The 14,914-nt window shown below is 41.1% G+C and overlaps 1 protein-coding gene across 3 annotated transcripts; it reads right to left on the bottom strand.

Moving 5' to 3' along the window:
* Positions 1-368: 368 nt before the first annotated feature.
* On the bottom strand, positions 369-13,954 carry ap1m1 (adaptor related protein complex 1 subunit mu 1). 3 transcript variants are annotated; one of them, XM_030773671.1, is made up of 12 exons: positions 13,797-13,954; positions 12,236-12,392; positions 11,772-11,839; positions 11,350-11,480; positions 10,739-10,886; positions 10,140-10,293; positions 9,408-9,550; positions 9,045-9,116; positions 8,598-8,756; positions 8,083-8,208; positions 1,966-2,041; positions 369-1,165 (listed from the first exon to the last, which is right to left on the bottom strand). In XM_030773671.1, exons 1-12 carry the CDS (start codon positions 13,836-13,838, stop codon positions 1,143-1,145), a joined length of 1,299 nt encoding a protein of 432 aa, XP_030629531.1. In that variant the 5' UTR covers positions 13,839-13,954; the 3' UTR covers positions 369-1,142. The 3 variants fall into 3 exon arrangements, with proteins under 3 accessions (XP_030629531.1, XP_030629530.1, XP_030629532.1); XM_030773670.1 differs by having other exon boundaries at positions 9,408-9,580; positions 10,140-10,266; XM_030773672.1 differs by having other exon boundaries at positions 10,140-10,266.
* Positions 13,955-14,914: the final 960 nt, after the last annotated feature.

The following is a 14,914-nucleotide window of genomic DNA, read 5'->3' as shown; positions in this document are numbered from 1 at the left end:
AAAAAAAAACCAAAAAAACAAACAAAAAAAAACATAAATACAAAAAGGATAACAAATACAAATACAATCAAAAAACACTGATTATCCCCCCCCAAAAAATAAACAATATTTTAAGATTGACCTTTTGATGAATAACAGAAGAGACTATTATGCTGTAATGTTTGCTGTAAAAGACTGTCACACTGGTATTAACCTCTGTTCCAAGTGATAACAGATAACCGTGTAAAGACTGCAGCTACTTAACACTGCGCATATCTGACCCTTGTAGTTCTATTTGACCTTCATGTATAAATGACACACAACATCCAAATGCCTTCAACTAGAATAAGTGTGTGTGTGTGTGGTGTGTGTGTGTGTGTGTGTGTGTGTGTTGTGTGTGTGAATAATTGTTACTAAGAATTTTCTTTTCCCCAGTGGCCAAACATCTGACAGTATTCACAGGCTGGTTACGTAAACAAATAGTGGCTAAAAACAAGAGGCCAGAACACCCTGGAAACAGTGAAATGAAATGAAAACTGTAACGAAACACGGCTGAGATATTTGAAATTGTTGTATGAGGCCTAGGGCTGGTTAAGGATTGCAAGGTTTTGAAAATAAGATTATTGTGGGGATCTGCCCCGTTTTGCATTGACTGAAAAAACAAATGAACACAATCTCTCTTATAGAGTCTCACACACGTGAAGACACTGGTGGTCCATGACAGCACAAACACACATCAGACCTGAGAAAAAAAACATACATTTCCAAAAGATGAGGGACTTTTCCCCACTACATCTTACAGGTTTCATTCACAGTATTTCACCACCGCTGTACTGGCAGGGTAAGAAGCTAAAATCAGGAACATTTTTTTTTTTCCGGTAAACTCTTCTTAAAAAGCAGCTCACTCCTGTACAAAGGACAACTGCCTGCTTACACATCACGCAGGAATCAAACACTGAGAGTGAACTTTGTATCCAGTTTCAATAAGAGGTAAATTCACCGTGATGTTGAAATTCTGTGAACAAAACCTTAAGAGGCGGTGGAGATTTAGACTAGTTTATCCTTCCACTCAGATAGGTTAGAAGTGTGTTTAGACCAGGTCTGAGGTGTGGTGCAGGGCCATTTAGAGACACTGCCTCTAATGGCAAACTGCTGTAACACTGTTACTGGGTCCGGAGTTGATAGTCTGAAAGAAACAAGGAAATGAGGCTGTCTTAATTAAATGCACAGAACCAGAGGAAATTGTCCGCAAAAGTTAATATGACAGCTGAACTCTCCTGCCCTTCCCTGAAGCACAATGCAAAAAAAAAAAAAAAAAAAAAACCCTGATTTGATAGACAGGACTGAACTTGTGTATGGCTTTAGTGGGCAGTAACAACACTGAAAAGTGCGTTTGCTCCCTGGACCATCTGTACTCAGCCTCTCTGTCCCTTACACAATCCAGCATACCTCTGTCTTAGTGAAAGAAACATACAAAAACTACAAGGGTTTTTCATACAAAAGAGGAGACAGGCATCATTCAGTGAGCGGCCTGTGCTTAATGTCCACATAATTTACACCACAGTTCAGTCACACTCTAGGATCCTAATCGGGGATGGAAAAATCTATTAACCAGCTACATGCAGAATCAAATCTGACCTTTCTTCCTTTCATTGACTCTAACAAACATTTATGATTGAAGCGCCATATAATCTTAGTTTTTATCAGGTCCAACACGTTTTCCGAGGCTAAACTGGTTTTTACTATCAGGCACTGGCCAAAGACCATGGTGCAAGAGGCCATTACTTTCCCCATAAGCCGTGGGATACGAAAATAGTGCATGCCTCTCCATCACATCCTCTTTCGGAGAATTATTTCAGCTGACTGAACATCTATCTTCCATCACTTCTTACCGTATTGCCTAATTATTGCTCAATAGCTACACACTTCTCTACCAAACAAGGTTGAATTAAAGAGGGTAAGAAACAAAAAACTGTTCGTGCATACCTCCGTTCTGAGTGATGTACCGTACCCATGGCAACGCTTGATATCCACTCTTCTCAATGATCTTGAGGTATCGTACCTGCAGTGAGGAAGGGCATTATGATGTCATCACTATCCATGACAACAAAGTCTGCAAAACTGTGCAAAATACAATCAATCAATGTGTCCCACATTATTGTACTTTGTTTGACTGTAATTCAGTGCAATTCAGTGTAATTTGCTCACGTGTGTGTGATTTTGTCTAAATGCAGGATTTGGCCTGCAAGTGCCCTTGTTGTATTCTCAAAGCATCATGTGAGGTCAGGGAGGGTCTACATGCAGTGGCATTAAAGCATGGGAAAATAGTAAAATGGTACGAAAGTAGCGGATGTGCAGAGAGAAGTGGTTGAGTAAGATTAAGGAACCAGCACCTTTCACTTATGTGTGAGAGATTGTGTCACCACTGTGCCCAGAGGCACACGTTGCATCAGTACACATAACAGAAGTTTCAAACTACCTTTTACACAATGGCTAAAAAAAAATCGCTGACATAGCAAAACTGAATTACACAAGGACAATCAACAGGGATATCAGACATGGAATACATGCTCCAAAACAGTTGTTGACACTGGAGAGTTTAGATGGCTATGCAGCTTTTTGCAAATCCTTGGAATCTGACAGAAAGCACCGTGTGTTTAGAGCTGGGCTGATGAAGTTCTGACGCTGCCTGTTGTGATGAATAGTGCTCTCTACAGTAGCGTGGGAACAGACAACTGCAAAGACATATAGGTAACATAATGTAGAAACAAGGGACACAATGTACTACAAGCAGGTATTTCCATATCTGTGCGTTTCCTGAGTTAATTAAGCAATTATTGCTTATATTATCATTTCAATTGTCCTAAGCAGTTATGGTTAAGGTTCGCATATTAAAACGTGGGACAGGCTCAGCTTCCTATTATTTATTATTGGCAAAGGAAGAGATCTCAGACTCTGAAAGATGTCTGACTGTTGGCAGGAGCTTCGATGCCAAAGTGTACGTGCAAAGCGGTTTAAAGAACACCAGCAGTGGTCTACTGAACCACAGAGCGTCACGTGCTGAGCCGATTCATGTTTCGGCTCGTCCTGAAGAAGCCGATAAATGCACGCGTGGTGTACGCTAAAAGAAACCTACAGGTGCAAAAAGGCCTTTCACATGGCGAGGAGTTCTGCCCGCAGTGTGGGCACATGCTTCCTCACACCTTACTCAATCCCTTTATACCGCGAGATAAACGCCAAGAAACACAAAGCCATTTCCTGTGATCGTCTTTCTCCCATTTCTGATAACAAGGGGAGTGGTCTCTTCCGCAATAACGGGGGATCCTCAATCCCATCCTCAACGTATGACTGCTCACTCAGTGGTTTGATGAACATGCAAAGTGACGCGCTGATGCAATCGCCGTAAGCCTTGCACCACGGCTGTCCAAGTCACCGCAGCGCGACGGTATCAGACGCTTACAGGAGATTTTGGAGCGGCGCCTAAGAGAAAGTTTTCCACCAGCGTCGACGAAAACAGAAAATGAAGGAATTTCCCCATGGAAGAATGGTGTGGCATCCCTCCAGGTTTCTAAGACTTGTAGAATTTATGCCAAGACACACTGTTTTAATGGGGCGTTTAACCAGCATAACAGTTTCACTTGCGTTTGGTGTGTCCTATATTTTTGGCAGTTACCTGTGTCCATTCTTGTGTAAAGTTAAATGCATCACTCTGCCGTCTGTCCAGGGTCAAATACCATAATCAGTTAACCTTACCATCCACTACAGTAATGAATGTATCCAACCACGCTGTCTGTGTTTAAAATTGGCCGTTACAAAAAAAAACTCTGCTACACAGACAAATTCTGCAGATCCACATGGATCCAAAAAGCAGCAGATATAAATTTAACACAGATCAAACTGAACGACACCGGTTACCAGCGCCAGGTTTATTTTGGTCTTTAGAACAGGGTAACACACGGAATGAGTAGGTTTGTGCATGCCACCCTTGGGTGCAGTCGACACCCTCTAAAACTTAAGTCCTCCCTAGGCGTCCACCGCGGTGCTACTACTGTGAATCTAAAAATGCTCTGCTCTTGTTCTTTTCTGTATGGTGTGAGTGTAAAACTAGCGCTCTGGTCTTTTCTGGTACAGTTTACGTAATGCGCTGGTCCTCTATGGCACCGAGTCCTGTAAGCAGCGCAAAACTCCAGCTCGTTGTATGTGTATATTTGTAACCCTTCATTCCATTCTAGCACTGTGTGTGTGTGTGTGTGTGTGTGGGTGTGCGTGTGTACCACTCCAGTCCTCTTTGGTTCTAGCCGGTCTCTCATTAGCCCGGCGTGTCCTCACAGACTGCTGGCCTTCGCAGCGATTTCACCGCGGGAGACAGAGCGGCAGACTGACATAGTCTGCACTGCCACAGACATGCCGTCTAGGCACAACATCACCCTGTAAATCTCTCACACCACAGGCCATAGCAGCTGACTCAGCATCCCAGAGCAGGTCTCCTACCAGTGGAAAGCCCTACACAAGTGCTCTTCTGCTGTACATGCCAATTACTGGACTTCACAAGGCTTACCGATACTGTTTACCATCAGTGCTGTTGTAAACATGAACTCGTATGAACTTCCAAACTACTATTGATCATTCTAATCATGTTCTCACCAGACCAACAGTTCAAATAAGACACAGATTTACTCTAAAATGTGATGTTCACCAGTTGTAATTAAAACAAATGGAATATGTGTTCCTAAATACTTCAGATGACATGAAGGAAGAGCCATTAAGATGTCACTAACAGGCAAATACCCCACTAAAAAGATTGTGTTAGTGTCTTCAGCTCAGAGAGTTAATTACAGGTCTCCAAAAAAACACAGGCTAACCTCTCAGCGCTGATTAGCTGCTAAATGTGATGTCAGCGCAAACGAAGCAGTAATTCAACACACATAAAACGATGCCCATTACTTAAAATGGTAGTTAAATTGAGAGCGTGCCTCCTTGTACCACATTTTACTTATCTGAGAGTGCCACCCATAAAGTTTAACGCAGTCTTACAGAAGCTTAAGATGCTTCGATCCTATATTTAGTGACACTAAGGGAAAATAGTCCACTTTTAACATAAAACAGAACAGCCTCAGAATACCATGTCTACACAGAGTGTGTGTGTGTGTGTGTGTTTTTAGGCCAAGACAGTAGTAAAGGCCCACAGAGATGCTCTGGCCAGCACACACTCCACATCCATGGCAGGCTATCTGTAGGTGCGGTTGCATGCTCCAGACATGAGTGTGGAGTCTAGTGCCACTCGAAGGCGCCCTAGCAGCGTGTAAACGGCAGGCCTCTTGACGCCTGCCTCACTGGGATTTTAGGCGGCTGGGATTGAGACTGGCGCTTCAGAGGGCTTTTTACTGGGAGTATCAAACTCCGGGCGTAGGCAGACAGACCGCAGGACTGTCCCTAGTTTATCAAAGCATCCCTGAGGTTTCATCACGGGTCAAGACGCGGACTTTCACTCTCAGCGAACTCCACAGTCAGCAAGTTCACATGGTTTCAACTGCATGGCTGAACTTGCTGAACTTCTTGTAGCATCTGAATGGTCAAATTCTGGGACTGCGGTCAGCATATGGTAAACACACAAACGAGTAATTACTCACTTTAACCAACATCTTACGTAACCTCAGGGAAAGCCATACTTAATGGATTTACATTCAGGTGGAATAGCCTTGAATTTCACTTCTGAAAATCTTGATTAACAATTTTCTAACATTTAAAAAGCATAAAGAACAGCTGTGAATTTATCACGAGATAATTACAAAAGAAATGGGACAAATTGAAGAGAGGAAATCGAACGTGCATCATCTCACTGATTAGATTTGTTGAATGAATTATTTTTCCTCATCTTGCCAAAAGTTCCCCATACACAAAAAAATTGGATTAAAAGAGAGGTTTTTTGTGCTTTTTCTTTCTGTGTGGGTTGCTTAATTCAACATATAATTCAAACAAGAGGAAATTCTGTGCCCCTCCCCGATTCACTGTCCATTAAAAATTCACTTTAATTATATTGGGTGGAGAAATTAGTGTAATGAACAGATCAGATGCTTCCTTTAAGATCATACAGGAAGCTGCAGGCCTATAGAAGGGGGCAGAGGAAGTCCAGCCAAGCTCTTGCACACTACACATCAGAGTTTTACCGCAAAAGAGGAGGGACAAAACATTGAACAGAGAAAACAAAATTAAAAAAAATAAATAAATAAAAAAGAAAAAAAGAAAGACTTAACCCGTGTCTCAGCAATCTCACTGGGACATCATTTTTTTTCTGGAATTTCATGTATTCCTGTTTGCCTTACAGGTATAGAGACGACTATTAGTTCTCATACAGTTTCAGCGTCTCGTGCATAGCTCATGTCTCTGCCGTGTAAGTTTGGCTCCATGAGGTGTCTTACCTGCTCTTCTTGCTAATCTATTAGCTGTCACCTGAGAAATACTCTTTGTAGGCCTGTCTGTCAGTGTACTGTCATCAGTACAGCCTCCACCTAAAACCTGCTAACAGGTACCCACCAACATACACCTCTCCATTACATAATACACGCGTCGGACCTCAGTTACACCTCCAACACATGTATTACATCTTACATAACTCAGCAGCTGAAGGAGGTCTCCAGAAATTTCAGCTGAAATCAAATACCATCTCAGAACTTTTCAATTCAGTGGTTCTGAAATCAGACTGAAGAGGATATCTGACAATTTAACTTTTTTAAAAAAAGAAATATGAGTCATCAAGCAAAAAAAAAAAAGATCTGTATGTTGCTGGGCAGTACTTCAGTGATAAGAACTGTCTTGTCCGGTAACTCCTCAGAACTTCTCAGTCAGATAATCCAAGACAAAAATCAAAACTATCCAATGGCAGACTAACAAAGGAGCATTCCTATTGGATGGTACAAAATTACCTAGAAATCTTACTTAGTGGATTGCCTTCCTGTAAGCAGAAAGGTCTTCTACTTAAGCACCGATATCAGAAGAAGAACAAGAAGAAACAGAAATGTCTTCTACTTTAGCACCGATATTAGAAGAAGAAGAAGAAAATACTGATTTTGGTGATTCTGCGAGGGCTAAGGAGACATCACAAGGTTTTCAGTTACCTAGTACTACCCCTAAAGCTATTTCCCTTTTAGAAACGTGCTAAAATAAACACAGCCAGCTAGCCACAGAACTCAGCTACAGCAACAGACACCAAACAACCAAACTCTAGACTGTGCTCATATTAAAGCATTTTAGACATCTCTATATATGTAGTAGCTAAAAGCATTTCAAAGATCTTCATATGCATACTAGCTACTTTACTTGGTGTTTCTAAATAACAGCTTTGAAGCTAATCAAACATGATGTGTTTTGTTACACAGAGTCATACGATGTAACTTTACACACTACTTTCCATATGCAGCAAAGAGCGGATTGCTATTCTCTCTTCATCAAAGACAAAACTTATGACGCCTGTCTGATCTGAACACATTTCATACGATGTACAATTAAGTGTGTTCACGCTGTAATACAGATAATCTGGGAACTTGTTATGAGAGTATGTGAATTTAGCATAGTGCTTCATTGCACGGTAAACCGTGACTTGTGAATCATGTAGTAATATAATTACATAAGGATATAATTATGCACTAGTCCCATTGCTTTATTTGTGTGGTTTAAAGTTCAGAGATGGCAAGCCAACCTTCAGCTCTAGCCTTCTTCAATAAAACTCTGTATTCCACATCATTTGATATTTGGATCTTGCCATCTAGTGGAGAAACCCTAAAGATGTCAGAGCCAACGATTTTCGATTACCAAGTGTTTGTAAGAGAGGGAGAAAATATGATCGAGAACGACGGTACATCACCAGAGCAGCAATAGCACCATCTAGTGTCCATTACAGAAATAACCGTGTCTGGTTTAGCGAGTTCAACCGCTCTTCAGAAATGGTTGACAAAATCCACAAACATGAGGAACTACAGGTTTGTGCTTACACATATAATATAGTGGTGACACAGTAAACGCTGGTATCATTGTCATAGACAAAAAAACACATACACTGGAGACGTTAACATAGGTTCAGGTTTAAAGTGAAGGTTGGACACACACCTGTATCCCAGAGGTGGTGAAATATGGAATCTCAAACTTGACACTGATTGGTGGTTTCCCCTCTTTATCCTCGGCTTCCACACTGGGCAAGCCAAAGTGAGCACGCATCAGATACTCCTTACCTCCCTGAGATCGGGAGAAACAGAAAGAGACGCAGAGAGAGACAAAGAAAGACAATGAGAGAGATAGCGTGTGAGAAAGACGGTAATGAAAACTCATATACAGTTTCAAGCAAAGATTCAGTTCAGTTTCAGTTTCATGTATGCGTCAAATTCAATCAAGTGACAGAATTTGCGAACACGTCCAGACAGACAACTTCTTTCACACAAACACACTGCTATCCTAATCATGACACTTTTTTTTTAACTTGTTGAACATGAACAGAAGCACACTTAGTTGACTGTGGGGGAACATTAATCACCAGTAACATACCGTAAACATGAATTACCAATAAAACACTGTAAAATACTGTAAAAAGTCAACGTGTGCAGTAGGCCCTGCTGGTGTGTACTCACGGGGAAAGACTTAATGGACCAGACAATCTCACTGTTCTCTGGGACCCATTTAACACTGCCCACAGTGGTCTTAAACTTTGGCGAGTCAGCGTCGGTGGGCACAGGAATGTGGATCTCCACGTTGTTGGCGGTGGAGCGTCTTTTGAACTGGCTCTTTGCCTGAGTGAGGAGAGAAAGAAAAGAGTGAAGAAACCAGAGGAGATATTGTAACACTAATGAGTTTGACAAGAAAAAGCCAATGTTTTTTTCCTTATCAGAACACGTTGAGGGTAATTAATCCAGTTGAACAAGATTTATCATGCACAAAACAGAAGAAATTTGAGCTTGGTCAATTTGGTCTAGTATCCTAAATTGAAAGAACTGAATCTTTTAAGCTAAATGAATTTACTGTGAAACATTAACATGAAAAGACACAGAAGTATGAATTATTAGTCAATGTAGTGTTACCTTTATCATGTACTCAATTCTGCTGTGAGAATGTTTCTCAATTACAGACTCAATCCAGATCAGTGGCTTCACCTGTGAACACAGCAAATAAGACCGTCAGGGAGACAAAGAAAAAGCACACACATGCTACCTTTTATTTGATTTGGTGAAAAAAAGACAAAAAAATTAAAGATCCTTAAATTAACATTCATGTCGTGAATGACAGAGGCGCGTGCATTTATGTATGTGCATGCACACTGAAAAATGCAAATGCAAATGTGTGTTAGGTGTATAGAAATATGTTAGTGTGTGTGTGTGTGTGTGTGTGTGTGTGTGTGTGTGTGTGTGTGCGCGTGTGTGAGATGAGACGGCAGGAGTACACACGTGTGTGTTGAGGCGGTAGGACATGAGCTCAAACTCGCCGTCTGGGGGGATGAAGGAGATGGTGCGATCGTTCTCAAAGCGTGAGAGACGGACACACTGATGAAACTTCACGTCCTCCAGCTCCACAGACTTGCTCTTCCCCCCTGAGGAGAACAGAGACAGGAATGGAACAACTAAACACAGACAGAAAAAGCTCTTCCCCACTTCCTACACAGTTTACATCGCAGGTATGTTTGTTTTCTGTTTGTTTTGTTTAACTTTTTCCAAACAAATCTGGTTGACATTGCTCACGTTGGGCCTCAGGTCTGGCATTCTAAAGACGCTGACAACATCTACTGCAGAAAGAGCTTTTACAACCAAAACTGAGCCAAACTTAACACACAACGGGAAGAAAATCAACTTAACCTGCAACACTTAGTTTGCTTTAGTTTGCACTGTAACTGCGTCTGTGCTTTTTAACATACAGACAGCACGATGAAAAGGAAGCAGCTTCCACTAAACCGACACCTTGTTCCCCAAAGTGACAGGTATTTACTGACAACCAATTTCATTACATGGAGAGAAAGCAACCCCTGGACTGGTTTTTAGACTTTTAAAATAAGGTGGCTATTCTGTGTAATGGTGTACACATCATTCTGACTTCCACACTGTTAGTGACTTTGTTTACAGCATAACAAAACTGATTGATCTGATTAGAATAAGGATAAAAAAAAAAATAATGAAGGTACTCACTGCCAGTGTTCTCAAACAGAACTTTATCATTCAGGCCCAGACGCAGCTCTGGCATTCCGGACAGAAACACTCGCATTTTTATGGAACCGACTATCTCGCTGCGCAAAACGTTACCATTGGCACTGACCTGGGGAAAAGACCAAAAAACAGAGCACTGAGCTAATGACACTGTTACTGACTGAAAGGTTTCCTACAATCTCAGATATCCATTCACACAATACACAGTGTAACAAACCTGGAAACAATTAAGCCTACATCCTGGGCTGTGTGAAATTCATAACATTCAATTACAAAGCATAAACAGACACGTCAAGATATTTGAGATATTTTATGACGGGTTACATTCATAATAAGATGCAGCACTATTATAAATGACCTTTTAGCATTTCTGACTCTGACATATATAGAAAAACAGAAACTTTGTACAGATTGCAGTCATTTGTTTATGTTGAGTTTTTGTGATAAACAGTAGTGTATTCACTGTTATGATAAATGTTGTTTTCATATGATTTGGACTTGCTCAGAGGAAATCTAGAAACAGGAGACAGGCCGGTGGCATCCAAGAAAAGATGAGGACTTTCTAAATCCAGTCTTCCTACCAGAAGGTTGACCGACTCAATGACGTCCAGGAAGACCTCGTTCTTCCTGTACTTGATGCCCTCTGACCTCCAAGACACCGCATTAGTGACCGTAGCAGGGGGACGTGGTGCCCCTGTGTCCAGTTTGTGCCCCTCCTGCGTGATGTATCTGCAAACACATACAGAAACACGTGTGCACACACAAACACACACAGACAGACACTCTACATGAGACAACAATGAACGGAACCCTCCAGAAAAATGTCTACTAGACAAGCAGCTCAGACAGATGGCTGCGTCAAGGCCGAGAATGCTGAAGGTCAGCAGAGGTCACGCGTGAGAGGAAAAGAGCTGACAAATTCTTTTATTTTCACAATAAACTGTATCAAATGACTGCGGTGGTTCATGCCAAAATGGAAACATTATAAAAGTGGTTATTAGTTGAACTGTGTAAGCCTGACTGAAGCACATACTTTCAACGTTAACAGGTTCAGCATTATGCATCGAAAGGTAAAGTTTCCACTGTTATTCAGGTAATGCAAAATTAAACCAAACCGAACTACACGTTTTCATGTATAATATATATATTAAAGAAATATTTCTATGGAGAAGTTCATCATTAGGAAACTCACTCCTGCAGGATCTTGCTGTCTGTGGTTTGGGGATAGCCAAAGTCCATCAGTTCATCCATTAGTTCATAGATAATGACAAAGTTATCTCTGATACTTTCTTCTTCCAGCTCCTTAAAGTACTCCGAGAACACCTGACAACAGCAGAGAAAACAGAGATATGAGCAAGGTGTGCTGGCACTAATCTACTCTACTCAAACCTAGATCATATAATTCTCAATGCACAATGTCCAAAAAAAGATAAAAAACGTTAGAGATGGTCGAACAAACACAACTCATGTCGTTCAGACACTTAAGAAAAGTCTAGAATAAGCATTATAAGGACTGTGCATCAAGCAGCAGGTAAAGTCTGTATTCACTGTCGTTTCTGATATCACTTGCACTCACAGGTATTAATTAGCCGCGGTGCTTTCACATAAACTCACCTGAACGATTTTGTAAAGGAAGGAAAACACCAAGGAGACGCAGGCATTTTTCTTAGATGTGGCAACAACTGGAGGGAAGAGGTGTTAAAGGAAGTAACGAATGATTTGTATAAAAAGGGGTCAAAATGCCATGTTCAGCACATGCATGGAAAGAAAACACACAAATCAACTCTGACAGAACAAGGTTTCTGATGTTGTGTTAAACAAAGTTCAATTTTTGGTTGGGGCCTTTTTTGTGCATTTGGGTATCCATTTGTAAATGACTTTATGAGACAACTGTCCCTTTCTTGTAATTAAAAAAGAAACCACCAACAGAAAGGAAACAGTTCATACCACACTCTGATGCTGAGCATGGTTCAACTAAGCTTTCTTCCAACAATATTACTTTAGCGTTCAGGTTTTGCTGAAGTTGATATCTTACTATTGATTGGCCTAAACAGGGTGAAAATGAGTGAAAAGGATACGGTAGAGGTTATTATGCTTGATCCACATGAAGCGTACTCCTCCGTGGGCCAGGATGGGTGAGAGTGTCCCCTCCTCCTCTTTGTCCATTAGCAAAGTCATAAAGTGCTCTATCTCTGACATGTCCACATCGCCGCGGTAATTACGACAGATCAGGACCTAAAACACACATTTCACACAGAACTGACTGACCTCTCTAGTGAGTGACACCAGTACAATGTAGTAATTCATGCTCCTGTACAACAGCTGTCCTGGAACATGTTTAGCAGCTTCGGATGCGGTGACACAAGTGAACTGCTGCAAGTAAAGCTCCAGGGAAATAGAAGTAAATGAATTAGGCTGCGGTTGAGACAAACAGTTAAAGGAAGGTGATAAACAACAAAACATCCTGCAAAGCAACCGTATCTATAGGTAAGCAATGCGGAAGGGATTCCGTGTAAACACACACACCATGAATTCAGGGCAGAAATGGGCAGCTTAAAATCTTAAGCACCGGACCTGCATTCTCTAAATTTCCAGCTTATCAGTCAAAATCTTATCCAATTACAGCCTGAGGAATGTCACACATATTAAAACTCTGAGTATAGTATTCGCTCTGAAAAAATTATTTGCTTGTAAAAGCTGTACAATCAGTGTATTACAAATAAATATATTGGTACAACTACAGCTTAGAAATTTTGCAGACCATCCACCTTGAGAACCGCAGTCGTACAAAGCACAGACGTATGAGACGTGAATGTCTTTTTGTGTCTACTTTGTTTCTAGAAAAGTTAAAAGCTGAAATTGACAAAATGGTATATTTGCTATGCTGATGATGTTACTAACCTGTAAATTAAATAGTCTAAGTTATGTTTATTAAATGACCGATGGGCATCTAGAAGCACGGGGATGAGTATTCAAGTGTATTTGTCTAGGTAAACACCTTCACTTACATCAAACCTCACACAAAACGTAAGTTGCAAATCAGACAGTCCCACTGTCAAAAAAGGGGAAACAGACCCATCATTCGTGGTCATATGACATTCCAGTAATTTAGAATGCAAAGGAAACTGCCGTATTAACCAATATGTGTTTTGAGAACTCTTTATAATATACGACCGGTCCAAGACACTGAAAAAGTACGGTTTAACTGCTCAGTTATTGCCCTAACTTGGTTAGCGCACAGCTAGCATAACTAAAATGGGTGTTACCAAACGAGTGAAGACTTGGCCGTTTAACTCAGTTGATAAAAGCAGCTATGCTAGCTACGTCAGGTTAACTTCTTGGACAGCTAGGATGAATTACTAACTGTCAAATCCAAAGAGTACCAAGGTGGGCATCCTTGGAAGACGCCCAACACGACACGCAATACCTATTATAATTCAACAGGTCCGCGAGGAGTGGCAAATGCTGAGACTTTCCGATAACATTACTTGATAGTTCAAGACCTCACCCTAAAATTTAGCTTCGCTAGCCAGCCACACTCACATACGCCAGGTTGTCTGCTAGCTAGGTTAGCTCATTTGCTAGCAGTAAGAAGAGTGTAGGTTAGCCTAGCCAGCATAGCTAGTCCCGTTATCTTACCTTGCCTTTCAGATCCAAGACGTAGACAGCGCTTGCCGACATCTTATACGTTTAATCGCTTCTAAATGAAGCGACAGTATAGTACTTCAACTATGTAGCTGATGTTAATGATAACACCTAGCTTGTCTTGGTGGTCGGGATACCCTTCTAACAAGATGTACAGAAAAATACCCAACACACCATAAAGGCGAAGACAGAATGCTTTATGGGACCGGTTTTTCGTCATTAGGAATGATTCACACTAGCGCCCTCATACAGTCTGGATAACACATTGCAACTGCCATAACCGCATAAAAACGTGAAGTACTTCATCAGCACTCATGAACACTTTGATTTATTATCTTGTATATTTCATATGCTACATATATGTTGTGCATAATTTACACTGACAACAGAGCTACGACTAACCAGCCTATTAAAGAAATCAAAAGTGCTGTTTTGAAGAACGACCACGAGATGTCGCCAACAACACATCCATATATTTTGTGGCTATCATTTTTAGGGACCTGTTTGTGTTGCTCTTTCCTTTTTTAATGTTGCTTTTTAGTGGTGATGAGTTACACTCTCTCCATAAATAATTATTTATGGAAAGACCACATATAAAGGAACTTTAATGGACATATTTGTTGTTTTACTCTACTGTAGACAATACCCTTTGCTTGCAAGCTATAGCGTAGAACAGGCCTTTTCAACAGTTCTCGTGGACTACATCCCAGCTCGGTGACGGAATGTCACAGAGGCGAAATTTGATTGGACAAGAGGCGTTCCATGGGTGCTGATATATACAGAATAACAGCACTGGGACGCTACCCTCTGCTTTACAGCATCTTGCTAGCGACACAAGGTCAGCAAGAAAGTTGTAATAGAGCTAATGAAGTATGTCTTTGTCAACACTGAAAAGAAAAAAGATGGCAAGATCCAAATATGTCTTGCCCATGAACAAGGCCTAGTTTTGAAATTTAGGCCATTTGGATATGTAATTTAATAGCTGTGGCTTCAAACCTTATGCATAAACAATTTAATTAATACACTTAGGCTAAACTCTCACATCATGTTGAGACAGTGCCTCAACAACCCGCATGCAGTTCTTGTGGTGCCACTAAATGTCAGTGCTTGTG

The sequence above is a fragment of the Chanos chanos genome, chromosome 5 (genome assembly GCF_902362185.1).
Source record: "Chanos chanos chromosome 5, fChaCha1.1, whole genome shotgun sequence".
NCBI lineage: Eukaryota > Metazoa > Chordata > Actinopteri > Gonorynchiformes > Chanidae > Chanos > Chanos chanos.
The sequence above is the reverse complement of the archived record's forward strand: the minus strand, read 5'-3'. Positions and strand labels throughout refer to the sequence as shown.